Source organism: Erinaceus europaeus, chromosome 1 (assembly GCF_950295315.1).
Source record: "Erinaceus europaeus chromosome 1, mEriEur2.1, whole genome shotgun sequence".
NCBI lineage: Eukaryota > Metazoa > Chordata > Mammalia > Eulipotyphla > Erinaceidae > Erinaceus > Erinaceus europaeus.
In genome coordinates, this window is record NC_080162.1 from 117,153,124 (window position 1) to 117,179,487 (window position 26,364).

Genomic DNA, 26,364 nt, shown 5'->3' on the forward strand with positions numbered 1-26,364 from the left:
GATGCTGTTGACTGGCTACGGAAGAAGGGCAAACGCTAGAAGAAGAAGAAGAAAACCTCTTTGCATAATCACCATTCTTTTTCCTCTGCCCAAGTTACTTATTTTAAAAGATTTATTTCTGTGTGTGTAAGGGAGAGGAGAGGGGGCAGGCCAGAACAGCACTTTGGCTTTAGCATATGTGCTGCCTGGGACCAAACCCAGAGCCCCATGCCTGTAAGTCCCTTGTTCTTTTTTTTTTTTTTTTTAACCAGAGCACTGCTCAGCTCTGGTGTATGGTGCTGCAGGGGGTTGAACCTGGGACTTTGGAGCCTCAGGCATGAGAGTCTGTTTGCATAGCCATTATGCTATCTCCCCCCACTTGACTATCATGAGTTTCTTGTATGTGGTAGCAGCTCACTCCTGATGTAGGCATAATACATTTGTCAGCATCTACAAAGGGGACTCTTCATTCTCAATTTTTCAGACTCATCAATTTGCTGATTAAAAATTTTTTATCAAAGCTTACTTCATTTCTCTCCTTAAGATACTTACTTCTGCAACACACTTTGGATGTCCAGCTCAGTTTTTCTATTCTGGGGGGATGGGGGGGGGAGCAGTTGTTTCCCATTTTCTTTGTGAAATGGAGAAGTTCTTTATTTTTTTAAAGTAGTAACATTTTGTTGGTTATATGCTTACAGATAGATACTTTTTCCTAGTGGTAATTTTTAGTTTAACTTTTTTTTTTGGTCTTTTAACAGATTTGTTTTTATTTATTATTTATACCAGACCACTGCTCAGTTCTCTGGCCAGTGGTGGTGCCAGGAATTGAAGCCAGGACCTCAGGAATGTTGTGCTACTGCTCTTGCTATCTCTGGTCCATAACATAGTTTTGAACTTTTAATATTCAGATTCTTTTGAAAATCTTTATAGTTCATTCTTGTTTGCCATAGGATCATAAATTGGTCTTTTCTTCTTCATTTCTTTCCTTCCTCCTCTTCCTCTTCTTCATTGTTTAAAGTTTGCTTTGTACACTGGGGTGGGTAAATATCCAATTCCTTTTTCCCAACTCTTTGGGTTACCAATATCAGTAGTTTTCCAAAACCACCATCATTGGCTCACTGGTTTGTTTTTATTTTAGGGATGGAAAAATTGATTTAGAAAAAAAAACCTAAATAGAATATTAGCACTCGAAGGCAATAATAGTATATTAATAGCCACAATCATATTTTGATCAGATGTATTTATCCTGAGAATTCTAGGCTGATTATTCATTCATAGGCGCTATTGATAAGCTCAAAAACACACTCAGACAACAAGAAAAGCATGCAATTAGCTGCTGCTAATGTTTTATTATTGCATATTTCCTTTAGAATGGATGGTGGCTTTAGACATTCAGTCCAGAGCCACAAGAATTACGCATGTGCTGCAGAATGATGATTCTGCAAGTCCTACAACTTTTCCTCCGCTGATTTCCAAAAGTCGCGTTCAGGTCGGTTTCTAGCCCGCAGGTAGCATCTCTGGCCTGTGCATGCAGGGTCTGGAGCCGGGCCCCCGCGGGCTCCTCGCAGGCGTCTGCAGTCCCGGGAGCCCGTGGCCTTTGCTCAGCCTGCGTCCTCCGGCGTAGCAGCCCCTGGCGGCGGCCTGTGCGCGGACTCCCTGCAGCTTCGGTCCCGGTCCCGGCCAGCCAGGAGGGCGGATGGGTGCGCTCCGGAGGCTGGTGAGTACGCCCTCCCCGGGGCGGGTGCGGACCCCCGTATGCGGACCCCCGTATGCGGACCCCATATGCGGACCCCAGGGCGCGGCGGGGAAGGCGCAGGGGTGCCGGGCAGGGAGCCGGCATGGGAGACAGACGGCGGATGGGCGGACTGCCAGGGGGATGCCGGCTGCTGGGCCCCGCCCAGCCCTGTCATTGCGTTTGTAGAGCTGAACCCTGTGCTCGGCCGAGTAAAATGTGAAAGGGCGAGACGCGGCAACGAAGCCCACGACGAGCAGGTCTCTGCTCACCCACGGGACCCCCCCCCCTCGCTTTCCACCTACCCCCCTTAGCCCTACGTCCTTTAACAGCAATGCGCCTGCGCAGCCGCCTAGCCGCGCGCATTGACGGCTTCACACCTACTGCGCCTGCGCGTGAGCTTCGGCTCTAAACTGGTTTGCGCCTCAGTGTCATAGATTGTTACGCATGCGTTTACTCCAGTTTGGAGAGGGGGAAGATCGGCTCCCAGCTTGCTGAAAGGTCGCAGCTCCAGGCCCTCGGCGCGCATGCGCCTTCTCAGTTCCGTTGTATCCTAATGCTACCTTCTTTATGCCATCTGGAAAAGTTTGAATTACGGGCGGGAGAGACAGCATGCAAAGAGACTCTCATGCCTGAGGTTCCCAAGTCCCAATTTCAATCCCCCACACCACCATAAGCCAGAGCTGAGCAGTGCTCTGGTGTAAAAAAAAAAAGAAAAGTTTGCGTTACTAAACCTGCCCATTTAAGATGAGGGACGGGGGACTAGCATATGCCACTCCAGGAGGCATAACAAAGGCATTTAATGTAGAAAAGTGCCTTGTGCTAGTTTTTATTGTTGGACAGAGACAGAAATTGAAAGGGGAGGGGGAGATAGGGAGAGAGACAGAGAGACACCTGCAGACCTGCTTCACCACTCCTGAAGCTTTCCCTCTACAGGTAGGGTCCAGGGGCTTGGACCTGGGTCCTTGCACACTGTAATGTGTGCGCTTATCCAGGTGAGCCACAGCCTGACACACACACACACACACACCCCGTCCCCCGTCTTGTGCTTGTCTGTAAAGTAAAATTAAATGCTAGTGTCACCTGAGCTTAAGGCCATGTTCATACACAGGCTGGACTAGGGTCGGTGCAAGACTGCGTGGGTTCACATGTCTGCAAGGCCAGCATCCTTTCCAATGCCCACAATGGTGGGGCCTTATAGGTCAGACCTGCAGCCCTTGGGTACAACACCATACTGGCCACCTTGTCCTCTTCTGAGACTCCCACCCTCTCCCCTCTCCCCTTTATCTCTTTCTCCATGCTTTCCATTAAGCTCCTTGGAGAGAATGGGGCATCTAGGAGGAAATGCACACACCACCTACCACTCCACCCCTGAGTCTTCCCCACTGCCCTGAACTACTTTTCTGAGCCATCTGCAGGGCACATTCCCTCACTCCCTTCAGCTCTTTGTGCCAATGTCACCATAAGGGCATAACTCCCTGCCCACTCTCTCCAAACACACTTCCATGCTTTTTGTCTCTGTTTCACCAGCTGACACACTACGATATTCCATGTTCTTTTTGTTACTGTCTGTGTTCCTCCCCTGGAAGGAATAGGGGCAGAGCCAGCATTGGCCCCAGGCATTGCTGTCAGCTAAACAGCTGTATGCTGCTTCATATGCCTCCCCCCACCCCCAACACCAGTGGCATAGCTTCACTTAACTGGAGCCACTCAGGGAACTAACTGCCCTTTCAAAGAATGACAGGCACACCTGGGGGCAGCCTGGCACAACAAACAGGAGGGGCAAGGTGGGGCTAGAGGGTGAGGGAGCAGCAGGTCCTGGACTCAGAAGGGCTGGACCCCCTTGCTGGCTGCTTGCAGTGAGACCTAGGTGATGCCTCTTCTTTGTGCTTAGTTCCTTCATCTGCATGGTTCTAGCAGGCTAGAATGTTGTGATTAGCAGGCTCCAGCCACAGGGAGAGAGGTGGAAGCTTTTGTCACTTACTCTCTGACCTCCCCTCTCTCCTCAGATTCAGGGCAGGACCCTGCTACTGACCATCTGTGCAGCTGGCATTGGTGGGACTTTTCAGTTTGGCTACAACCTGTCTGTCATCAATGCCCCGACCTTGGTATGTACCCTCTGTACCCAGAGAGTGGGTGCTGAGCAAAGGCCAGTCACTTCTCACTACTAGGGTTCAGGTCAGTATCTACTTGGTGTCCTCCTCCACTGGTATAGCTTGTGGATTCAGGCCTAGCTTTGCATCCTCTCCAGACCCTGTATGGCCTCCAGAGTCCTTCAAGTCAGGGGATGACTCCACCATCCACATAGTAACTGGAGATCTGCCTTGATCCTGCCCTTCGTGTCTCAGGGACAAAACCTACCTCCAGCATCCAGCCATTTCTCACTGTTGTCTCTGCCCACTAGTTCAGTCCTTGTCTCTGCTACCTGGATCTCTTGTCCAGTCTCTTCACTGTCTTTTAGATCAGCTCAAGTTTGCTGAAGCTACTCTCCAGCCCAGAAACATTCTGTAGCTTCCTAGTGCCTAGAAGGATAGACACATCTGCCCAAAGCTGAAGGCCAACTGGGATGAGAACATGCCCACCTCTGTCCCACTTCACTCCCCCACCCCCTGTATCAAAGCTTGATTCAGGGTAGTTTCCTAAATGCTCAAATTTTCCTTGAAGCCTCCTTCCACTGGGAAAAGCTCTCCACCCCACTCCATTCCAACACTACCACCTTCCTATAGCTTCTCTCTCTCTCTCTAACTGTCCCCTTAGCTGGAAGTCACCTACCCCATTTGCCCAGCCCTAGGAGGGGCTCAGATTGTGTGTAGATTGGTTGGTTGTTGGGGCCCTTTTACCTTGCTGCTGGTTTGTGCCTAGGTTGAGCTATCTTTGAATTCCCAGAGCCTGACATGGGCCTGACTTTGTATGGACATGTCTAGTTAGTATCTGTAGTATATCATTCAGCCCCAAATGATAAAAGTCAGCTTTTAACTTGCTTAGAAGGGTAAGTGCTTTGTCAGTAGTTTAGAGGAATGCAGAGCAGTATATGATGTGGGGGTAAGGGTGGGGGGGGGGAGAATTGCAAGAACCAGGTCCAGGATGGAATTGGGCCTCTCCTGTTCCTGCCTGGCCACATCCTCCACCCAGTGGACAAGATAACCACTGTTACCAGACAAAAATTCTCCCTGCTTAAAGTCTGAGGAGAGACTGATTGGCTGGTTTGGATCACATGCTTATCCCCTAAATCAATCTTGTATATGGTCAAAATGTTGGCTCACTCTGATTGGCCCAGACAGGTTTAAGGCGGGGCTGTAGTTGACAAGAGACTAAGGAAGGCAGGTTGGCAATCAGCAGGGGCCTGGGATGGGAGTGTGTTCTAGAAAGAACTGAGATAGCAGGGTACCCTTTAAAGGATATGGTGATAAGTTTACAAAGAGAGGTCATTTATTTGTTCATACAGCAAGCATGTGCATGTCTCCTAAGGGCAAATTTACAGGCTAGGGAAGAGTCCACTGGCAGCAGGATATTCTTTTTATATTTTATTATTGATTTAATATTGATTTACAAACTTACAAGCTAACAGGGTACACCTCCACCCCATTCCCACCACTAGAGTTCTGGACCCCCAACCCTTCTATTGTAGGCTATAACTCCCAGGTTGCAGATATGGGTTAACTATTATTTCTAAAACTATGTTTTTATTTGGACTTTATTTATTTTAAATATTTTATTTATTTATGTGTTTTCCTTTTTTGTTGCCTTTGTTGTTTTTATCATTGTGTGATTATTATTGTTATTGATGTTGTTGATGCCAGATAGGACAGACAGAAATGGAGATAGGAGAGGAAGACAGAGAGGGGGAGAGAAAGACACGAAGTGACCCCCTGCAGATGGGGAGCCAGGGGCTCGAACCAGCATCCTTACTCTGGTCCTTGAGTTTAGCACCATGTGCGCTTAACCTGCTGCACTACAGCCCGACCCCCTATTTATTTATAGGTCCCATCTCTTCCTTTCCAAGTCACACCTACACCTATTACTATATCCAAATGTCCCTCCCTTTTTCCTCTTCTCTCTCTGAGTCCTGTTGGAGTTGGAATTCAGAGCCCTCTGGTCATCTTCCCCTTATCATTTCTCCCCCACTGGGAGTATGGATCAGAATTATTTTTGGGGTGCAGAAGCTGGAAGTTCTGGCTTCTGTAATTACTTCTCTGCTGAACATGGGTATTGGCAGGTCGATCCATACTCCTAGCCCATCAGGACATTCTCAAGATTTGTCTCCCATGACTTATCACCATTTGTTTGTTTGTCTATCTGTTTGGTTGTTTTTTTTTTTGTTTTGTTTTGTTTTTTTTTTCATTTTCCAGAGCCTTGCTCAGCTCTGGCTTATAGTGATGCAGGGAATTGAACCTGGGACTTCAGAGGCTCAGGTGTGAATCTTTTGCAGAACCGTTATGCTGTCTCCCTGCCCCTAAGACCCTGTTTTAATAATGAATTTGATCCCTTCTCCAGGAGCACATACCCCTAGCTCTCTTACCTCCTTTAATACTCTGTGGGTGCCCACCTTTGGTCAGATCTGACTGAGAATCAGTCAGCAAGGGTGGTTACTGATGTGGGTTGTGTAGGTGGCTTCCAGGTCAAAACAAGGCAGGAGTAGAACTGATAGTGGGCTTGGAGGGGCCAGTGAGGGCTGTCCAGACTCCACCTCCAGGAGTCAGAGGGTGTGAAAGAGGCCAGTCCAGGGGGCTGGGCAGAGGTGCACCCTGTTAAGTGCACATGGGAAGGACCCATGCAAGGATCCAGGTTTGAGCCCTGGCTTCCTATCTTCACAAGTGGTGAAGCAGGTCTGTAGGTGTCTCTCTTTGTCTCTTGCTCTCTGTCTCCCTCTCCTTTCTCAGTTTCTCTCTGTCCTATCCAATCAAATGGAAAACTTGGCCACCAGGAGCAGTGGATCCATAGTGCTGGCACCAAGTCCCAAAGATAAACCTGGAGGGAAAAAAAAAGACCAGTCCAGTGTCCTGCACAAGGCATCCAGGGCAGGCACTGCTCTGGGGACTCACCTGCTCTACAGGGGTGGAGGTGTGTGTGGGGGGGAGGTTTCAGCTGTGAAGTCCCCATCCTGGCTGACTGCTCTCTCTGCCTGTAGTACATTCAGGAATTCACCAATGACACATGGCGGGCTCGCACAGGCCGGCCCCTGTCTGATCGGCTGGTTCTACTGGTGTGGTCCCTCATCGTGTCTTTGTATCCCCTGGGGGGCCTCTTTGGAGCTCTGCTTGCAGGTCCTCTGGCTGTCATGGTGGGAAGGTAAGTGCTTCCTGTGACCTTGCCCAGTGGCCTTTAACAAGAAGAATTTAAAAACTGGGTATGAGGCTTTTCACTGTACAGAGCAGTTTGAGGAGAGCAATGCCTCATCTGTTGGGATAAGCCATATAATAGAAGCTCTCTCCTTTCAAGCTGTGGTACAAGCAGAGTGATTGGAGGCTGGAGACAGGGGTGTGGGGCAGGCCCCTTAAGGGATGACGAGGGACCCCTGGCATTGTGGCCAGTTGGCACTTATGTTCATGTAGCTTAGAGTCCTCGGTGCTGTTCACAGTCACATACACAGTCAGTTTGAACTGCAAAGAGGGGTCCTCAGGAACAATCCCTCTAGACTAAACCCTGGCCTCCCCCTCCTCCCCAGGAAGAAGTCCCTCCTGGTGAACAACATCCTTGTGGTGGCAGCAGCAGCCCTGTTTGGCTTCAGCCGAGAAGCAGGCTCCTTTGAGATGATCATTCTGGGAAGGCTGCTCATGGGAGTCAGTGCAGGTGTGTCGGGGAGGACCTTTCTATTCCTGCTCATCCATCTTCTCTTCATTTATTTATTTTCTTTAAAAAAAATTTTTTTTTTTTTAACCAGAGTGCTAGGATTTAATCTGGAACTTTGGAACCTCATGAAAATCTTTTTGTATAACCATTTTGCTATCTCCCCCTCCCATTCATTTTCTTTATTCATTGATTTGCCGACAGAATCAATGAATAAAAAACAAAATTTTGAGCACTTCAGGGGCTGGACGGTGGCACACCTGGTTAAGACCACATAGTACAAAGCACAAGGATCTGGGTTCAAGCGCCCTGTTCCCCACATGCGGGGGAGGGGGCTGCTTCTTGAGCAGTGAAGCAGGTCTGCAGGTGTCTTTCTTTTTCTCTCCCTCTCTATCTCCTCTTCTCTTTCAACTTCTCTCTGTCCTAATATGATGGCGACCAGGGGCAGTGGATCTGCAGTGCTGGCATTGAGCCCCTGGAGGCGAACAAACAAACCCACTTTCATTTCCACTCCACCATTTCCCTGTTGAGCCCTTACTGCCTGTTCAGCCAGGTGTAGATGTCTGCAATAGTCATCTACTTGTTTATTTATTTTCTTTTTTGTTGTCCTTTTTTATTGTTGTAGTTATTATTGTTGTTGTCGTTGTTGGATAGGACAGAGAGAAATGGGGAGAGGTGGGGAAGAAAGAGGGGGTGAGAAAGATAGACACCTGCAGACCTGCTTCACCACCTGTGAAGTGACTCCCCTGCAGGTGGGGAGCTGGGGGTTCAAACTGGGATCCCTGTGCTACCACCTGACTCCCCCAGTTATCTACTTCTATGAAGCATCTACTCCCATGAAATATAATGACTGGCTCATGGGATGCTGGGGGTTGAACTTGGGACTTCATGCTTGAGAGCCCAAGGCTTTCTCCACTGTGCAACCTTCTGGAAACCCAAAGTGATTAAAACAAAAAGATTTTTTAAATTTTGTTAATGAGAGAGAACCAGACCATTACTCTGGTACATGTGAGGCTGAGGATTGGGCTCAGGACCTTGTGCTGGAGAATCTAACACTTTGTCTACTGCACCACCACCTGGGCCATGAAAGTTCAGATTTCAAATAGTCAAAATTTGTCTGGGAGACAATTATCCAGTAGATCACATACTTGACTATGTGCAAGAATCCAGGTTTGGGCCTTCAGCACTAAGCAGGGCACCAGGGAAGCTCAGAGAATAGTGGAGTGGTGCTGCGATTTATCTTTCCCTCTCCATTTCTCTGTCTAAAATCAAAAGGATAAAAAGTCTGCAAGGAACAGTGAAATTACACATGTGTGAGACCCCAGGGGACCAACACCAGAATCTATACTTATTAGCTCATTGATTCTGTGGGTCAGGAATGGGGAGTCTCTTTGTTGAGTGATTCTGGCTTGAGCTTGCTTATAAGGTCTCAACCATATGGTGAGGCACGGCTCTGTGGGCTGAGCTGGGGTTTAGGAGCTGCCTCCAGTGGCACTCTCATGGGATAGTGACAGGAGGTCTTGGCCTTCACCTGTGGGATCTCTCCATAAGGCTTCTTTTTAAGATATTGTTGTTGTTATCATCATCTTAATTGCCACCAGGATTATCACTGGGGCTTAGTGTATACATGACGAATCCACTATCGCCAGTGACATAATATCCCCTCTTTTATATTTATTTATTTATTCCCTTTTGTTGCCCTTGTTGTTTTATTGTTGTAGTTATTACTGTCGTTGTTGCTGGACAGGACAGAGAGAATTTGAGAAAGGAGGGAAAGACAGAGAGGGGGAGAGAAAGACACCTGCAGACCTGCTTCACTGCTTGTGAAGCGACTCCCCTGCAGGTGGGGAGCCGGGGGCTTGAACCGGGATCCTTACATCAGTCCTTGCGCTTTGTGCCATGTGTGCTTAACCCGCTGCGCTACCACCTGACCCCCATTTTTTAAAATATTTATGTTATTTATTTATTCCCTTTTGTTGCCCTTGTTGTTTTATTGTTGTAGTTATTATTGTTGTTGTCGTTGTTGGATAGGACAGAGAAATGGAGAGAGGAGGGGAAGACAGAGGGGGAGAGAAAGATAGACACCTGCAGACCTGCTTCACCGCCTGTGAAGCGACTCCCCTGCAGGTGGGGAGCCGGGGCTCGAACCAGGATCCTTATTCCCGTCCTTGTGCTTTGCGCCACCTGCGCTTAACCCACTGCACTACAGCCCGACTCCCCCTGACCCCCATTTTTTCCCTTTCTTTTTGATAGAGACAGAGAGGATTTGAAAAAGGAGAGAGAGATAGAGAGGGAAAGAGAGAGACACCTGCACCACTGCTTCACTATTTGTGAAGCTTCCTCCCCTGCAGTTGGCAACCAGAGGCTTGAGCCTGGGTCCTTGCTCATGGTAAGATGTGCTGTACTGGGCACAGTAGGAATCAATGAAAACATTGACTTGGGGCAGGCAGTGGCACACTTGGTTGAGTGCATGTTACAGTGTGCAAGAACCTCACTTGCAGGAGGGAAGCTTCATGAGTAGTGAAGCAGTGTTCCAGAGGGGTATGTGTGTGTGTCTCCCTCTTTCTCCACATTGCCTCTGATTTATCTCCAATAAATAAATAAATAAATAAGGCATTGACTGGAGGGTTAGGATAGCTGGACACGACTCTGCCCTTTTCTTTAAAAAAAAAAAAAAAGACTTACCAGTTGAGCTCTCAGCCCAGTTGTCATCCCTCCTATTCTTCCCACTGCCATGGCTAGAGTCCTTCATGTACATCCCAGTGACAGGAAGCTAGAAAGACCCCATTACCACTGCACAGCTGTTTGTCTTTGTTGTGTTCACACCCAGGGGTGAGCATGAACATTCAGCCCATGTACCTGGGGGAGAGCGCGCCCAAGGAGCTCAGAGGAGCGGCAGCCATGACCTCTGCCATCTTTGTGGCCTTGGGGATCGTGATGGGCCAGGTTGTTGGACTCAGGTAAGAGCCTGGCCCTGCGTATTTGCTGCCAGTAGAAACCCTTTTTCCCCTCTACCCACCAAGTAGGCTATTGAGGTGTCCATGTCCATCTGGTCAGTATGCAGTATGGGTATCATCAGCTGTTGTAATTTAACTCAAAAAGGGTTTGGGGAGCTGCAGCACATAAAAGGATTCACAGTGAGGAGCTGGAAATGGATTTAAACAATACAAGGTTTATTAGGGCATTACAAAAGCATGGGACACATATTTAGATACGCAAAATAAGCAATTATCATCAGGGGTTAAGAGTACACTAGGTCCATAAAGTCTGAGTAAAGTTATCAAAAGTTTAGTCCCATAAGATAAACAATTATCAGCTCTGGTAAAGGTTGCTTATGGCTGTAGAGGGGTCTAAAGAGTCACACGTGCTCAGTTCCCAGGAGAAGTAGCCATGGCAGATACCTGGAGCACCTCCACTGAGATGCTTCTGACCAGGAGAAGCAGCATCAGCCAAAGAGAGTGGGCTGCTCCAAGTCCGGGTGTTTATACATTCCCTTCTGTGTCCCTGCCTCAGGCTGATGTCACTCGTATGCTAATAGTCCCAAACTCCTGTTGGGGGCACAACAATCAACCAGGCAGAGAGAGAGGCAGAGGGGCCAGGTGGTGTTGCACCTGTCGCGTGCACATGCTACAATGCTCAGGGACCCGGGTTCAAGCCCATGGTCCCCACCTGCAGGGGGAAAGCTTCATGAGTGGTGATGCAGGGCTGCAAGTATCTCTCTTTCTCTCTCTTTCACTCTTTTTTTTTAAAATTATCTTTATTTATTTATTAGAAACAGCCAGAAATTGAGAGGAAGAGGGAGATAGAGAGGGAGAGAGTCAGAGAGACACCTGAAGCTCTGCTCAACCCCTCATGAAGCTTTCCCCCTGCAGGTGGGGATCAGGGGACTTAAACCTGGGACCTTGCACATTGTAACATGTGCATTCAACCAGATGCGCCACCACTCAGCCCCTCTCTCTCTCCCTCTCTATCTCCCCCTACTCTCTCAGTTTCTGGCTATCTCTATCCCATAAATAAAGATGAGAGAGAGAGAGAGAGAGAGAGAGGAATAGAACATCAATCTGGCACATGCAATGCCAGGGATAGAACTCAGGACCTCACGCTTGAGAGTCCAACAATCTGGTCACTGTGCCACCTCCTGGGCTGTAATTTTGGGGCTTTTAAAGGGAAGCATACTTAGAAAAGAGAAGAGACAGAGGCTGGAAACTTGGAAGAGAAGTAACGAAGGATGAGGAGGGGCCAGGCCTTACCCTGTCTTAGGTCCCTGTCTGAGTGGGAGCGATCTAGGTGCCCAGATTCAGAACTGGTTAGGAAGAGGCACAGGGCAGTTTAGACTTTGCCTTTAGTGGGGTTGGAGACGAGAGATAGGAGCCTGGACTCTGGTAAGGAGGTATCTTCCCTGTGTTCTTGACTGCCTCCTCAGGGAACTCCTGGGCGGGCCACAGGTCTGGCCCCTGCTGCTGGCCAGCTGCCTGGTGCCTGCATTATTCCAGCTGGTCATCTTGCCCCTGCTCCCTGAGAGTCCACGCTACCTGCTCATTGACCGTGGAGACACCAGGGCCTGCTTGGCTGGTGAGTCTTTTGATCGCAGAGCGCATCTGAACAAAGACATGGCTCTCTGATCTTGGGTTTCATTTATTAGGGAAAGACCACATCTTTCTTGGAGCCTCAGCTTCATAATTCAACTGCCTATTAACACACACACACACACACACACACACACACACACACACACACTTTGTTTATTATTTACTGGATAGAGACAGAGAAATTGAGAAAGAAGAAGATAGAGAGGGAGAAAGAGAGGGGCTTGGAGGGAGCCGGAAAGTGGAGCACTTGGTTAAACACACATAGTACTAAGCACAAGGACCTGCACAAGGATAGAGGTTTGAGCACCCGCTCCCCACCTGCAGTGAGGGCGCTTAACAAATGGTGAAGCAGGTCTCTCCCTCTCTATGCCCTCCTCATCTCTCAATTTTTCTGTCCTATCCAATTTGAAAAAAATGGACACCAGGAGCGGTGGATTTATAGTGCAGGCAATGAGCCCCAGTGATAACCCTGGAGGCAAAAAAGAAAGAGAGGGGGCAGGGGGTGACATACCTGGTTAAGTACACACACTACAGTATGCAAGGACAGGGTTCAAATCCCTGGTCCCCACCTGCAAGGAGAAAGCTTCACAAGTAGTGAAGTATAGCTACAGGTGTCTCTCTGCCTCTCTCCCTCTGTCTTCCCCTCTCCTCTCAATTTCTCTCTGTCTTTATCCAATTATATGTATATATGTGTATATGTATGTATGTATATATATATATATTTTTTTTCTTTTCTTTTTTACCAGAGCACTGTTCGGCTCTGGCTGATGGTAGTGTGGAGGACTGAACCTGGGATTTTGGAGCCTTAGGCTTGAGATTCTCTTTGCATCACCTTATGCTATCTACAACCCCAACCAAAGAAACATATTTTTTAAAAAAGACGGAGAAAGAGAGACACTTGCAGCCCTGCTTCACTGCTTTGAAGCTTTTCCCCTGCCATTGGGGACTGGACAGGAGGCTCAAACTAGGGTCTTGCACATGTGCACTCTACCCCAGGTGACACTGCCTGGCCCCTCAGAACCACAAGTTCTTTTCTTGGTGTGCAGTGCTGCTATATGTCAGGGCTGGGAAGAAGCTTGTCCCCATCTGGCCAACGGTGCTCAGAGGGCGAGAAGGGTGTTGGGGGTGGGGACTTCATGGTGGTATTAGTAGTGAGGGTCCCAGAAGGGCTGGAAAGGAGAGCTCAACATTCTGTGTTCTGCCCCAGCGCTGCAGCGGCTGAGGGGCAGGGAGGACGTGACAGAGGAGCTGGCTGAGCTGCAGGAGGAGCGCACAGCCTGCCAGGGCCTGAGAGCGCGGCGCCCTTGGGAGCTGTTTCAGGATCCGACCCTGCGGAGGCAGGTGGCCAGCTTGGTGGTGCTGGGCAGTGCTATGGAGCTGTGTGGGAATGACTCGGTGAGCCCCCACCTGCTACTTCTTCACCCACCTGGGCCAGGGGGCTTTGTACTGTTGGGAACTGGGAGCCACTGAGAATGAAGGCAGCCAATGTTCACTTTCAAATGTCCCAGAACCCTCCCTCTGTATGCACTGTCTCTAGATGTATGCCTATGCCTCTTCTGTGTTCCGGGCGGCCGGCATTCCCGAGGAGAAGATCCAGTATGCCATCATGGGGACAGGAAGCTGTGAGCTACTCACGGCATGTGTCAGCGTGAGTCTGACCCTCGGCTGACCCCACCAGTCCTATGTGTGTCTGGGGGTGGGGCACTCTTAGGACTTCAGACCTCTGGGTGAAGCCACTCTCCTTCCCAGGAAACTATTAAATGTAGTTAGCATTGGGTGGGGGAGACAGCATAGTGGTTACACAAAAATACTTTCATACCTGAGACTCTGAGGTCTCAGGTTCAATCCCCTGTATAACCATAAGCCAGAGGTAAGTAGTGCTTTGGTCTCCCTCTGCCTGTCTCTCTCATTAATATAAAGCAAAGGGGCTGGGTAGTGGAACATCTGGTTGAGCATACATGTTACAATGTGCATGGAGTGGAGTTCGAGCCCCCAGTCCCCACCTGCAGGGGGAAAGCTTTGCAAGTGGTGAAGCAGGGCTGCAGGTGTCTCTCTCTATCTCTCCCCTATCTGTCACCCCTTCCCTCTCAATTTCTGGCTGTCTCTATCCAATAAATAAACAAATAATAATTTTTTAAAAAGGAATAGTTATTAAAAATAAACAACAAAATAAAGCAAATAAACTATGAAAAAAATTAAGATGCTACCACAATAAAATTCAATTCAGTTAACAGCGTGTACAGCAGAGCTGCCGTGTGCCATTCTGAAATGAGGCACTGAATGTATGTAGGTGTGTGGCTCAGGCCCTCTGAAAATGAGCAGCATCTCACTGCCGGAAGCAGTTCCCTGTGCTCTCCCCTCATGACCTTCCTCCTCCTTAAGTCCCCTAGCACCTGGCCCTGGAGTCCTGGTCACTTACTGGGGGGCTTCCTTTCCTCTGTAGTGCATGGTCATCGAGAGAGTGGGCCGCAGGCTACTGCTGATGGGTGGCTACAGCCTGATGACCTTCTGGGGCAGTGTCTTCACAGTCGCTCTGAACTTGCAGGTACCTGCAGGCTGGGTATGTGGGTGGCTGGTGGGTGGGGGGGAGTGGGGGGTGGTAGGGTGTTGGGGTGCCACCTCACTCTACACTCTGCTGCAGAGCTCCATCCCCTGGATGTCCTACCTGGCCATGTTCTGCATCTTCGCCTTCATCCTCAGCTTTGGCATTGGCCCAGGTGAGTGGGCCCCATGGATTTTGTGATGGTGGGTGACATGGTACATGTGATTGCAGTGTGTTGTTTTCGACAGGTTATGTTGTTTTCGCCGGGCTGGCTTCACGGGTGGGTAACAGACGACCAGGGACTCATGGTTGAGCTGTAGGCAGTATCTCTTTATTCATGCAGGACGCAGCACAATCTAAGCCGAGCTAAGCTAAACTCAAGTACTGTAAAACTCATAATGCTGTCTTTATATATACTTGCCAAGTAGGGTGGAAACAGGATGTGACATAGAGAGGGTGGAGAGAAAAGTGACTGGAGAGGATCAGGGTGTGACAAGGAGGGGGCGGAGCAGGCGAGAATCCTATCACTGAACCACCAATGCCCTGGAGGGAGGGTGGTGCTTGTTAACAGTGGTTATGTAAATAGAATGCAGTGGTTATGTAAATAGAATAGTGTTAAGCAGGGGGGATTTAAACTAAATGAAACAGAAGGGGTCTCATGCATACCAACAGCAGTGTTTGTCGTTCTGCTCTGCGGAGGAGAGAGAGAGGAGGTCTGGAGCAAAGAGGGAACACAAATCTTTATTTGCGCTGGCACCTCAGAGTTGGGTGCGAGAGAAGCAGGTTGGGCCATGTAGAGGTAGCGAAAATGGCCGCCTCATGCAGTAACCTTTCCTGCGTCTAAACACCAAAGTGAAGCACTGGCAAGAGAGAGAGGTGCGGAAGGAGAAAGGCTTTTATAGGAGCAGCTTTCGCAAGAATGGGAAGGGGGAGGAGTAACCATAGCACTCCAGGATAGGATAGTAACTCTCATGAGAATGGGAGGGAGGAGGAGTAACCAAAGCACTCCAAATATCACGGGGAAATAGACAATGCCCTGAGGGCACAACATGGCAGAACAGGCACTCCGAGAATGTCCCAACTCTCGCAGGAACTAGCAGTGGCCTGAGGGGACAACATGGCAGATGTGACTGCATCTGCACAATTTCCCAGCAAGTGTTACCTTCAGCTCACATACCCAGAGCCTGCTGGGAGAAAACAGCTGGAGGCAAACAACACAAGGCCCCCTTTCCTGAATCTGGAGCAAGGTGTGGGAAAGGTAAGACAGAGAGCTCTGACTGGCAGCCCCTGTCCCCAACTTCCCTTCCAGCTGGAGTTACGGGGATCCTGGCCACAGAGCTGTTTGACCAGATGGCCCGCCCTGCTGCCTACATGATCTGCGGGGCGCTCTTGTGGATCATGCTCTTCCTGGTCGGCCTGATATACCCCTTCCTCATGGTAGGTTGGCAAGTCCCCCTGGGGCCCTGCCTTGCCTTTTATCCCTGCCACTGTGAAAACTCAGCAGACAACGTCCATCAATTCAGGAGATGAAGACTGAAGCGGTGGATCTCTGAGTAAAGAACAAGTTTCTCATCACAGCTTGACATGGCACTTTTGTGCTGGGCACCAGCGATAATAACCCTGGAGAAAAAAAGCATCATGAATTATATGATATATATAATTATATATATGAATATATATATTCATATATATATATATGAATAGTGGGCAGGGCCGGGTGGTGGCGCACCTGGTTGAGTGCACATGATACAATGCACAAAGACCTGGGTTCAGGCCCCTATTCCCATCCCCACCTACAGGGAGAAAGTTTCCAAAGTGGTGAAGCAGGGCTGCAGGTGTTTCTCTGTCTTTCCCTCCCTATCTTGTCGTTAAAGTTCGGGGTTCTAGTAGGCAGGGCTAGCTTCGCGGCGGTAGACAGAGACTCGAGGACACACGGCTGGGCAGAGAAGCTGTTTTTCTTTATTCAGGAGCAACGATTCAAAAACTAACCTAAACTAATCACCACACAGATCTGTCCTGCATCTTTCTCCTCTGGCAGCAGCAGCAGGAACTCAGGAAGTCTGTAGGGTAGGGGGCAGGGAGAAGGGGAAGCACGAAACTAGCAGGGGCTAAACCACAATCTCCCAGGGGCGGGGGTGGGGGGTTGGGAGTGAGACCAAACCAATGTGAAGCTTAGCAACACTATCTCCCCCTTTCTTTTTAATTTCTGGCTACATCTATCCAATAAATAAGTAAAAATAATAAAATCATTTGTCTCTTGTCACCCATAGGAGGGCTTGTCCCACTTCCTCTATGTACCTTTCCTCTGTGTCTGTGTCTGTGGGGCCATCTACACATGCTTCTTCCTACCGGAGACCAAAGGCAAGACCTTCCTGGAGATCTCTGAGGAATTGCACAGACTCAACTTCTCCCAGCACCAGAGCCAGGGTCCCCTGTGGAGGGGGGCAGCAGAGGTCATCCAGAGCACGGAGCTCTAGCTGTGGCCAAGTGGGATTACATCCCCAGACCTGCCTCTGAGAAAGGCTTGACCCCTTTCTATGCTCTTGCCTCTGTGCTCACCTGTTGAGTAGGTGCTCGGTGCAGACTGGGTGCTGAGCACTTAGTCAGTGGTGAAGCAGGGAGGTGACCCCAGGGCTTCTGAATGCACTTCAGTTCATGAGCAGCAAGCCAATAAAAATTGACTTGGGGGAACACGGTGGAAGAAAGACTTGGGATGTGAAGGGTGTTTTACCAGAGGGGCCTGACCTGGTGTCAGTATGGGCTGGTTGGAAATAGATTTTCTGAATAATTTATTTTTAATCAAATATATTACTGTTTTTAATTTAACAGTGTATACATACTATAGAAACTTCTGTTGTACAAGGGGCACTAAGAAATATGTACATTTAATGACTCCATGTATGCCTATCCTAGAGAATGCTTGCCAAGTGTTTTTCTTTCTTTTTTTTTTTTTTAATATTTCCTTTCTTTTCTGAGAGATACAGAGAGGGAAAGGGAGAGGAAAAAGGAAAGGAAGGGAGAAGAAGAGAAAGACATCACAACACCAAATCTTCAGTTCACTGGGGACCAGGCTTGAACCTGCGTTACACACATGGCAAAGCTGCACCCAAATACATGCCTTGGGTCTATCTATCAGTGGTAGAATGGCATGACACCTGGCAAAAGGTGCACATTTCTACAGCACCTGCTACTTATTTCAGAGTCCAAACTGATGGTAGCCACAGGCTCTACGACTTCAAATTCTGCCCCAGCTGTAGCTCAGCTGCCTTCTTTGACAAAGTAACTTCCTGTGCTGAGCTGATGAGCTCTCCCTGCTCATCACTGAATAGTCTACATACAGTACAATGTGTTCACACTCAGTATGTGTCTGAACACCTGGGGAGGTAGTTCAGTGGCTGGAGCCCAGGACTTGGATGCATGAGGCTATAGCAGTACTCTGTCCTCTAACTTTTTGTCTTTCTCTCATGAAATAAATATTTTTTATTAGATTTATTTATTTCTTTTTTGTTGCCCTTGTTTCCATTGTTGTTGATGTTATCATTGTTAGATAGGACAGAGAGAAATGAGAGACGAGGGGAAGACAGAGGGGGAGAGAAAGATAGACACGTGCAGACCTGCTTCACCGCCTGTGAAGCGACTCCCGTGCAGGTGGGGAGCCGGGGGCTCAAACCGAGATCTTTATGTTGGTCCTTGTGCTTTTTGCCACATGCACTTAACCTGCTGCACTATCGCCTGACTCCCGAAATAAATCTTTTAGAAAAAGTTCCCAGTTGGGAATTGGGCGGTAGCACAGTGGGTTTAGCGCAGTTGGTGCAAAGCAAAAGGACCAGTGTAAGGATCCTGGTTTGAGCCCCCAGTTCCCCACCTGCAGGAGAGTCACTTCACAAGCGGTGAAGCAGGTCTGCAGGTGCCTATCTTTCTCTCCCCCTTTTTGTCTTCCCCTCTTCTCTCCATTTCTCTCTGTCCTATCCAACAACGACAACAACAACAATAATTACAATAAAACAAGGGCAACAAAAGGCAATGAATAAATAAATATGATTTTTAAAGTTCCCAGTTGTGCTGGGGAGACAGCATAATGCTTATGCAAAAAAAAAAAAAAAAGGCTTTCCTGTGTGAGGCTCTGCGATCTCAGGGTCAGTCTCCAGCACCATCATAAGCCAGAGTTGAGCAGCGCTCTGGTCTTTCTCTCTGTGCCTCTCTTATTAAAATAAAAAATAAAATCTTGTTTAAAAAGTTCCCCCCCAGAAGCATCATGAATTATATGATAATCCAATATATATGTAAACAGTGGGCAGGGCCTGGTGGTGGCGCACCTGGTTGAGTGCACATGATACAATACACAAAGACCTGGGTTCAGGCCCCTATCCCCATCCCCACCTACAGGGTTAAAGTTTCCAAAGTGGTAAAGCAGGGGTCCAGGTGTTTCTCTGTCTCTCCCTTCCTATCTCTCTATCATAGAATAAAATCTGGGATTCTACTTTAAAAGGCCTACTTCCTTCCCCCAAATGCACATTTGACGGGCTTTGACAGATATCGGTGAATTCACCACCATCAGGATAGGATGTTCACATCACCCTCTGCCATCTACACACTCGCAGCCCCACTGACCTGCTTTCTCCTGTTGGGCATTATGCCAGCTCCCCCCTGCTCCATGCTGCATTGCTTGATGCTGTGGTCTATTTACATAATCATCGTTTTGCCTGAGACCCGCCCTGCCTGCAGGGCATTGGTTTAATCCCCACTGGTTAGATGGAAGCTTGCTACCTTCCACTCTTTTATTTTCTCTCCACCCCCTCTCCTAGCCATTTCCTTTTCCGACCTGCCACTTCCGTCTCAGAAGATATAGAGGCAGTTTTTTTCTGATCAATAAAGGCATTATTGCATTGCATTTCTGCTCAGCCACTCAGTTCCTGGTTCCTCTCCCGTGTCACTGAGTGAGCAGCAGCCCAGGTTGGCTCCAGTCGAGTTCTCTCCCCTGTGACGCAACCCGACATTCTCCACTCTAGGTCAAGTTGTCTTGCTTAGAATTTGATGTAATTCCATTGTGTAATTCCAGTGCATTTGTGTCTGGCTTTGCTTCAGATGAAATCTTTATTTTTTAATATTAAAAAAATATTGCCACTGATATTATCTCTAGGGCTTTGTGCCTGCATGACAAATCCACCACTTCCAATGACTGACCCTCCCTCCTCACCTCCCTTCCTGTCATCTCTTTATTCCATTGATAGAGACAGAGAGAAATTGAGAGGGAAAGGAGAGAGACACCTGCAGCCCTGCTTCACCACTCGTGAAGCTTTCCCCCTGCAGGTGGGGACCAGAGGCTTGAATCTGGGTCCTTGCACATGGTAATGTGTGGCTTTTTCCAAGTGTGCCATCACCTGGCCTCTACAGATAATGTTTTAAAGACCTATCCATGTTGTTGCATGTGCCAGTCTATACTCCTTTGTATTGCCAGTGGGTATTCTACTGTGTGAAACCATAATTTGTTCATCCATTTACCTGCTGGTGGACCTAAGGGTGTTTCAGGGTCTTGGTCATTGTGAATAAAACTGCTGTGGATATTCCTACACAAGTTGTTTTATAGATATGTGTTTTCTTTCTCTTTTTTGGGGGGGAGATAGAAATAGTTAAGTTTGATAGTGAATGTATGTTCAACTGTAAAAGGCACTGTTTTCCATAGTGATTTTATTCTTAGTTTTACATTTGCACTGGCAATGCATGTGAGTTCTGGGTGCTCCTAGTACTCATCAACACTTATATTGTCAATCTTTTTAATTTAGCCATCTCACGGTGTTTTAATTGTGTCTTCCCCTGACTTTAGATGTGTTGATCAGCGTGTGTGTGTGTGTGTGGGGGGGGGTAAGTTGTGCATCTTGTGAAGAATCTGTTCAAATCTTTACCTACTATTTATCTAAAAAATATATTGGGCTATAAGAAAATCCACAATACATTTTTGTATAAAAAACATAGAGAAATATGTCACGACTTTTCTGACAACCGAGTATTTTAAGCAGTTTTAATTTCACAGCCAAATTAAAAGGGAAGGTGCCATAGAACAAATCTCAAAACTTGTAAGTCATGAGGTTTGATCCCTAATATTGTATATCCCAGAATGATGTTTTGTATTTCTCTCTCTCTCTCTAGTAAGTAACTTTTTTTTTAAATGGAAAGTAAAAATTCCTCACTTGTCCCTACGCCTATTCATGCTCACTATCTCCTGTTATCCATCTCCTCCACCAGAATCATGCATTCACTATAATCCTTAGACACATCATTATCACTCAAAGACCTTGGTTTGTATTATAGTTCATTCTTGTTGGACATTTTATATGTTTGTACAAAGGTATGAGGAGGGGCATCCACCATTATAGTATCACCTGGAGTGATTTCACTACCCTAAGAATCCTCTCTGTGGGGTCTAGGCGGTAGTGCACTGGTTTAAGCGCACATGGTGTGAAGAGCAAGGGCTGGGTAAGGGTCCCCGAGCCCTAGCAATAACCCCTGGAAGCAAAAAAAAAAAAAGAATCTTCTCTGCTCCACCATGTCATCCTTCATTTTCATTTCCTCTTTCCTAACACATAGTAACCACTGATCTTGTCTTTCTGTAATTTTGCCTTTTCTGGAATGTCACAGTGTTGGAACCATGGCCCTTTGAGATCACCTCCTTTCACTTACATTTAAATGTTTTACATTTAAATTTTTTCCATGTCTTTTCATGCTTAGTATCTAATTTCCTGGCTTGACAGCACAGAGTACCATCCCACTGTCTGGATGTACCAAAGTTTACTTGTCTAGTCACTTTACTGTAGGACAGTAATATTCTCCCACAAAATGATGATTGTGAATAAAATTGTTGTAAATGTGTTTGCACAGGCTTTTGTGTGAATATACATCTTCAGCTTTTTCAAATCAATATTTAGGAGCATGAATGCTGGGTTGTATGGTAAGAGTATACATAGCTTTGTAAGACACTACCAAGCTATTTTCCAAATTGGCTGTATCATTTTGTATTCCCGCCAGCAGTGAATTGAAAATTCCACATCTTCTCCAGCATTTGATGGGCTAGTGTTTTTACATTTTGGTTTTTCTAATAGATGTGAAGTAGAGCGCAAGCATCTTAGTCTGTTTGCCATCAATTATAGCCTAGTACATTGCTCTTGCTATGAAAAAAAAGGGGGGGATTTATTAACAACAATAACAGCAAAGCCCATATGCAGACATATATAATGCGGAGGGCGGAATGCCCAAATCTGCCTCTCCTTTTCATTCCTTGTCCTGCATCCCCCTTTTCAAGTCTACAGGGTGCAATGACATGGATGGCCAGTTGGCAGTTTCCCAGGGTGAAGGCCAGGTGTGCTGCAAACCTGTCAGGATATGTGTTCAGGCAGGATGTGCTTTTTTCTTCTTCTCTTTACTCAGGCCTACCTGCAAACCTATGCTGGTAGTTTACCATCAGGACATGCAGATCTGTGTCTCCTGAGTTAATCTTCCCTAAGAATCTTTTTTTCTTCTCGGGGCTGGATTGTGGTGCACTCAGTTGAGCGCACATGTTACAATGCACAAGGGCCATGCTTCAAGCCCCTGACCCCCAATTGCGGGGGGGTGGGGCTTCAAAAGTGGTGAAGCAGGGCTGCTGGTCTTTCTCTTCTGCTCTATATTCCCCTTCCCTCTCAGTTTCTCCCTGTTTCTATCTAATAAAAGGGCCTCTTTGAAGGTAAACTGCCTGCCCAAGTTAATGGAAAAAGAAGTAGGCATACAGTGGTGGTAGAGAAACAGTTTATACTCTGATGGAGCTTACAACTCCAAAAGAGAAGCATTTATTCACAACTAGAAACATTATGGTGGGGTGGGGGTAGATAGCATATTGGTTATGCAAGCAGACTATCATGCCCAGGGCTTTGAAGTCACAGGTTCAATCCCCCACACCACCATAAGCTAGAGCTGATCAGTACTCTCATAAAAAAAAAAAAAAAGGAGTCGGGCGGTAGCACAGCGGGTTAAGCGCACGTGGCACAAACTTCAAGGACCAGCCTAAGGATACTGGTTCGAATCCCTGGCTCCCCACCTGCAGGGGAGTCACTTCACAGGCAGTGAAGCAGGTCTGCAGGTATCTGTCTTTCTCTCCCCCTCTCTGTCTTCCCCTCCTCTCTCCATTTCTCTTTGTCCTATCCAACAACGATGACATCAATAACAACAACAATAATAACTACAACAATGAAAAACAACAATGGCAACAAGAGGGAAAATAAATAAATAAATATAAAAATTATTTAAAAAAAAGAAAAAGAAGAGAAAGAAAGAAGAGAAAAAAAGAAAAGAAACATTATGGTGGCCTTAAAGCACAGAACAGGTGCAGGGCACAATAGAGGGCCTGACAGCCAGGGACTTGGGTTTTCCAAGGAACTGAGTCCAAGTCACATGGGGAAGAGGGAGGGAGAATGTGCAAACTCATCTCAGGACCAGCACCCTTGACAGGACCCTGTAGCATGGCACTGAAGGGCAGTGTTCATGACTCAGAGAACAGGCGAGCTTGGTACAAGACATGAATGGCAGCCAGGGTGTTGTGAGAGTACTAGCTCTGGGATAGAATTCTCCACACTGAAATCACAATACTCCACACCCAAGTCAGGTGGTTGAGTATATATTTTATTTAAGCCTGCTCAGCTGAGGGTCCCACCCAAGGAAGACTCACACAGGAGCTACCCAAGGACTGAACGCTTAACCACAGTCACAAGCATCTTCTTATACTTTTTGCAGCATATGCCAGCATTGGTTACTTACAATATTTTGCACAGTTTCCAGGACTTAGCTAATTTACCTGAAATCTAATGACTGGAAGGCTTTTAGGCTTGCACCAAATCTTGGTACAAAAACATCTTGTTTTCCGAGAAACAAATGTCCTGCCTTACCGAAAGCATTGAGGTTTACAAAAGTGGAAAGTTGACCGGTGGAAGGATCCCGGTTCAAGCCCCCAGCTCCCCACTTGTAGGGGAGTCGCTTCACATGTGGTGAAGAAGGCCTGCAGGTGTCTTTCTCTCCCTTCTGTCTTCTCCTCCTCTCTCCATTTCTCTCTGTTCTATCCAACAAAGACATCAGTAACAACAACAATAATAACTACAACAATAAAACAACAAGGGCAACAAAAGGGAATAAATAAACATCTTTTTTAAATTAAAAAAAAAAAAGAAGTGGAAAGTCAGCATTATGCCTATTCTAGGTCTGGTAAATTTTTAACTGTTCTAGTGTTCTGGTGCCTGACTACCATCCAGGCTGGTCTCTGAACTATGCTAGCAATTTCTTGATTATATCTGTACCCATTTCCCCCTTTATTATACCCGTGCCCATTTTTAACCCTCACGGCTCTACTTCCTCAACACTTCCCTGTAGGATGTAGGTTATGCTTACCTTTCTCCAGTAGGTGGGGGAACAGAGGTTTAAAGAGATTAGACAAGTGTTCAAGGTAGGAACAGATGGGCTTGAGAAGCCTATCACATCTGCAGATGTCCTTTTAGAAGGATAGTGCTGGCTGCTCTTGGAAAGAGATTATGGACGGTACGAGAAGGCAAAAGACAGAGACCATCCTAGTTAGCACAGGCGACTTCTCTGTGCTTCAATATCAACCTGAAAACAGCAGTGGTCCTGGGGCAGGGAAGTAGACTCCTCCCCCAGGTAGAACAATCCATCACAAAGCCCAGGACAGGACAAAGGCCATAGCAACTAAGCTCCAGTGAAGGTGTTGGTGAGGCCTAGGCAGTGGTGCAGTGAGAAAAGCCTTGGATCCTCAAGTATGAGGCCTTAAATTCACTCCCTCGCACTGCAATTCCCGAGTGATGCTCTGGTCCTTTGCCTCTCTCATTAAATAAATAAATACATATATTTTTTGTTTAGTGTCTGTTTCCCTACCAGGGTTGTCTCTGGGGCTCTTGGAGACATGTGACTCTAGAGACTCAGGACATAAAAGGCCTCATTCCTTGTGGTGAAATGCAGCTGCATTTACTTAGCTGGCTATGAGATACTGGAGGCCAAGGGACCCCAAATCCCTTAGACCCATCAACACACAACAAGCGCTGAGCTAACAATGACAAAGTACCGAGTGCTGCGCATGCGCAGGGCGAATCGCGCGCCCAAGGGACCGGGCCTTAGCAAACGGTGCGTCCCTATGGGCGGGGCATGCGTGGACCGAGCGTCAACGGGGCGGAGCTTCTCCCGGGGGCGTGGCCTTCGCGAGCGGAGCGCCGCCGGGGTGCGGTCTTCGTGGGCAGCGCGTCAGCAGGGGCGGGGCGACGGTCCAGGGCGGGGCTGCACGGCGGTCACGTATCTCCGGTATCTCCCTCTTGCTGCCGCCACGCTGCGCGCCGTTTGTCCGCCGTGCTTTGGTCCTCCCTAGTTTTCCTGCCATCATGCCGATGTTCGTGGTGAACACCAACGTGCCCCGGGCCTCCGTGCCGGACGGACTCCTCTCCGAGCTTACCCAGCAGCTGGCGCAGGCCACGGGCAAGCCGGCCCAGGTTTGCACGCGGGGAGAGGAAGCGTGGGGGGGGGCGGGGGGCGATTCCGACATGATGTCCCGGGCGGGGTAAGGGGCGAGGGTCTCTCGGGGGCCTGCGTGGCAGCCCACCCAGCTGCTCCATCACCCCGGCGCAGTACATCGCGGTGCACGTGGTCCCGGACCAGCTCATGGCCTTCGGCGGCTCCAGCGAGCCCTGCGCGCTCTGCAGCCTGCACAGCATCGGCAAGATCGGCGGGTCCCAGAACCGCACCTACAGCAAGCTGCTGTGCGACCTGCTGGCCCAGCGCCTGCGCATCAGCCCGGACAGGTGCGTGGGGCCGAGGGGCGGGGGTGGGTGGGAAACACCGTGGGGTGGGAGGCCGCGCCCGCCTAAGCCTGTCTCCCCCCCTTCCCCTCCCTTGCAGGATCTACATCAACTACTATGACATGAACGCGGCCAACGTGGGCTGGAACAGCTCCACTTTCGCCTGAACTTGGCGCCCCCTCCCCTCATTGCACCCGCAGTATTGTGCCAGCTCTGCTCGCTGCACCCCCAATCTCCAGGCTGGGGAAATAATAAAAGCGGTTTGGGCACCACGACTGCCTTGAGCTTATTCGGGTTTGGGAAGAGGTGGGGGGGGAGCATAATTGTTATGCAAGCGACTTTAATGCCTGAGGTACCAGAGGTTCTAGGTTCAGTCCCCTGCACCACCATAAACCAGAGCCCCAGCAATGCTTTGGTTTTTTTTTTTTTTTAAATCTTGGCTTCAGGAAGATTGATGTCGGAAGGGGATTACTGCTCATTCTGCTGTTGGATGCCTTTTTCTTAGTCTTTACCATCTAGCACCCCCCTCCCCCCAACAGGCGCTCCGCATCTGGGTCATAGACCCAAAGGTTAAACTGATGAACCCCATCACGGTTGCATCTTTGCCCTCCCAGGGTCTGTGCCTGGCTGTTCTGGGCAAGGACCAAGAGTTGAATCTGCAGGGAAGATTCACCCCATGGGGTGGGGGGGGTCAAAGTCTGATTGGCCTGAGAGACTTAAGGGCTATTTTAACTGCTGCCCCATCTCCTGTCGTCTTCTTGGACAAAAGTAGTCTGGAGAGAAAACAACAAAATCCAGAACCTTCCCACCACAACCAGGGAGTAATTTCCAGTTAAAATAGCACTCTAGTTACTTGATCTGGAAAATTCTGCTCTATAATGTTAGGACGATCCTCAGGTGTGATGCTTGGGAAGACAA

General features: G+C 48.2%; 2 protein-coding genes across 4 annotated transcripts; both read left to right on the plus strand.

Annotated features, from left to right (window-relative positions):
* Window positions 1–173: 173 nt before the first annotated feature.
* SLC2A11 (solute carrier family 2 member 11) lies at window positions 174–20,711 on the plus strand. 3 transcript variants are annotated; one of them, XM_060194848.1, is made up of 13 exons: window positions 174–213; window positions 1,350–1,696; window positions 3,721–3,819; window positions 6,840–7,000; window positions 7,377–7,501; window positions 10,329–10,458; window positions 11,922–12,070; window positions 13,295–13,482; window positions 13,625–13,735; window positions 14,531–14,632; window positions 14,729–14,804; window positions 15,939–16,066; window positions 16,900–20,711. In XM_060194848.1, the coding sequence occupies exons 2-13, from the start codon at window positions 1,676–1,678 to the stop codon at window positions 17,104–17,106; spliced, it is 1,497 nt and encodes a 498-aa protein (XP_060050831.1). In that variant the 5' UTR covers window positions 174–213; window positions 1,350–1,675; the 3' UTR covers window positions 17,107–20,711. The 3 variants fall into 3 exon arrangements, with proteins under 3 accessions (XP_060050831.1, XP_060050837.1, XP_060050843.1); XM_060194854.1 differs by lacking the exons at window positions 174–213; window positions 14,531–14,632 and having other exon boundaries at window positions 1,278–1,696; XM_060194860.1 differs by lacking the exons at window positions 174–213; window positions 13,625–13,735 and having other exon boundaries at window positions 1,278–1,696.
* Window positions 20,712–24,898: 4,187 nt separating this feature from the next.
* On the plus strand, window positions 24,899–25,718 carry MIF (macrophage migration inhibitory factor). The gene is made up of 3 exons (XM_007536432.3): window positions 24,899–25,140; window positions 25,277–25,449; window positions 25,547–25,718. Exons 1-3 carry the CDS (start codon window positions 25,033–25,035, stop codon window positions 25,611–25,613), a joined length of 348 nt encoding a protein of 115 aa, XP_007536494.1. The 5' UTR covers window positions 24,899–25,032; the 3' UTR covers window positions 25,614–25,718.
* Window positions 25,719–26,364: the final 646 nt, after the last annotated feature.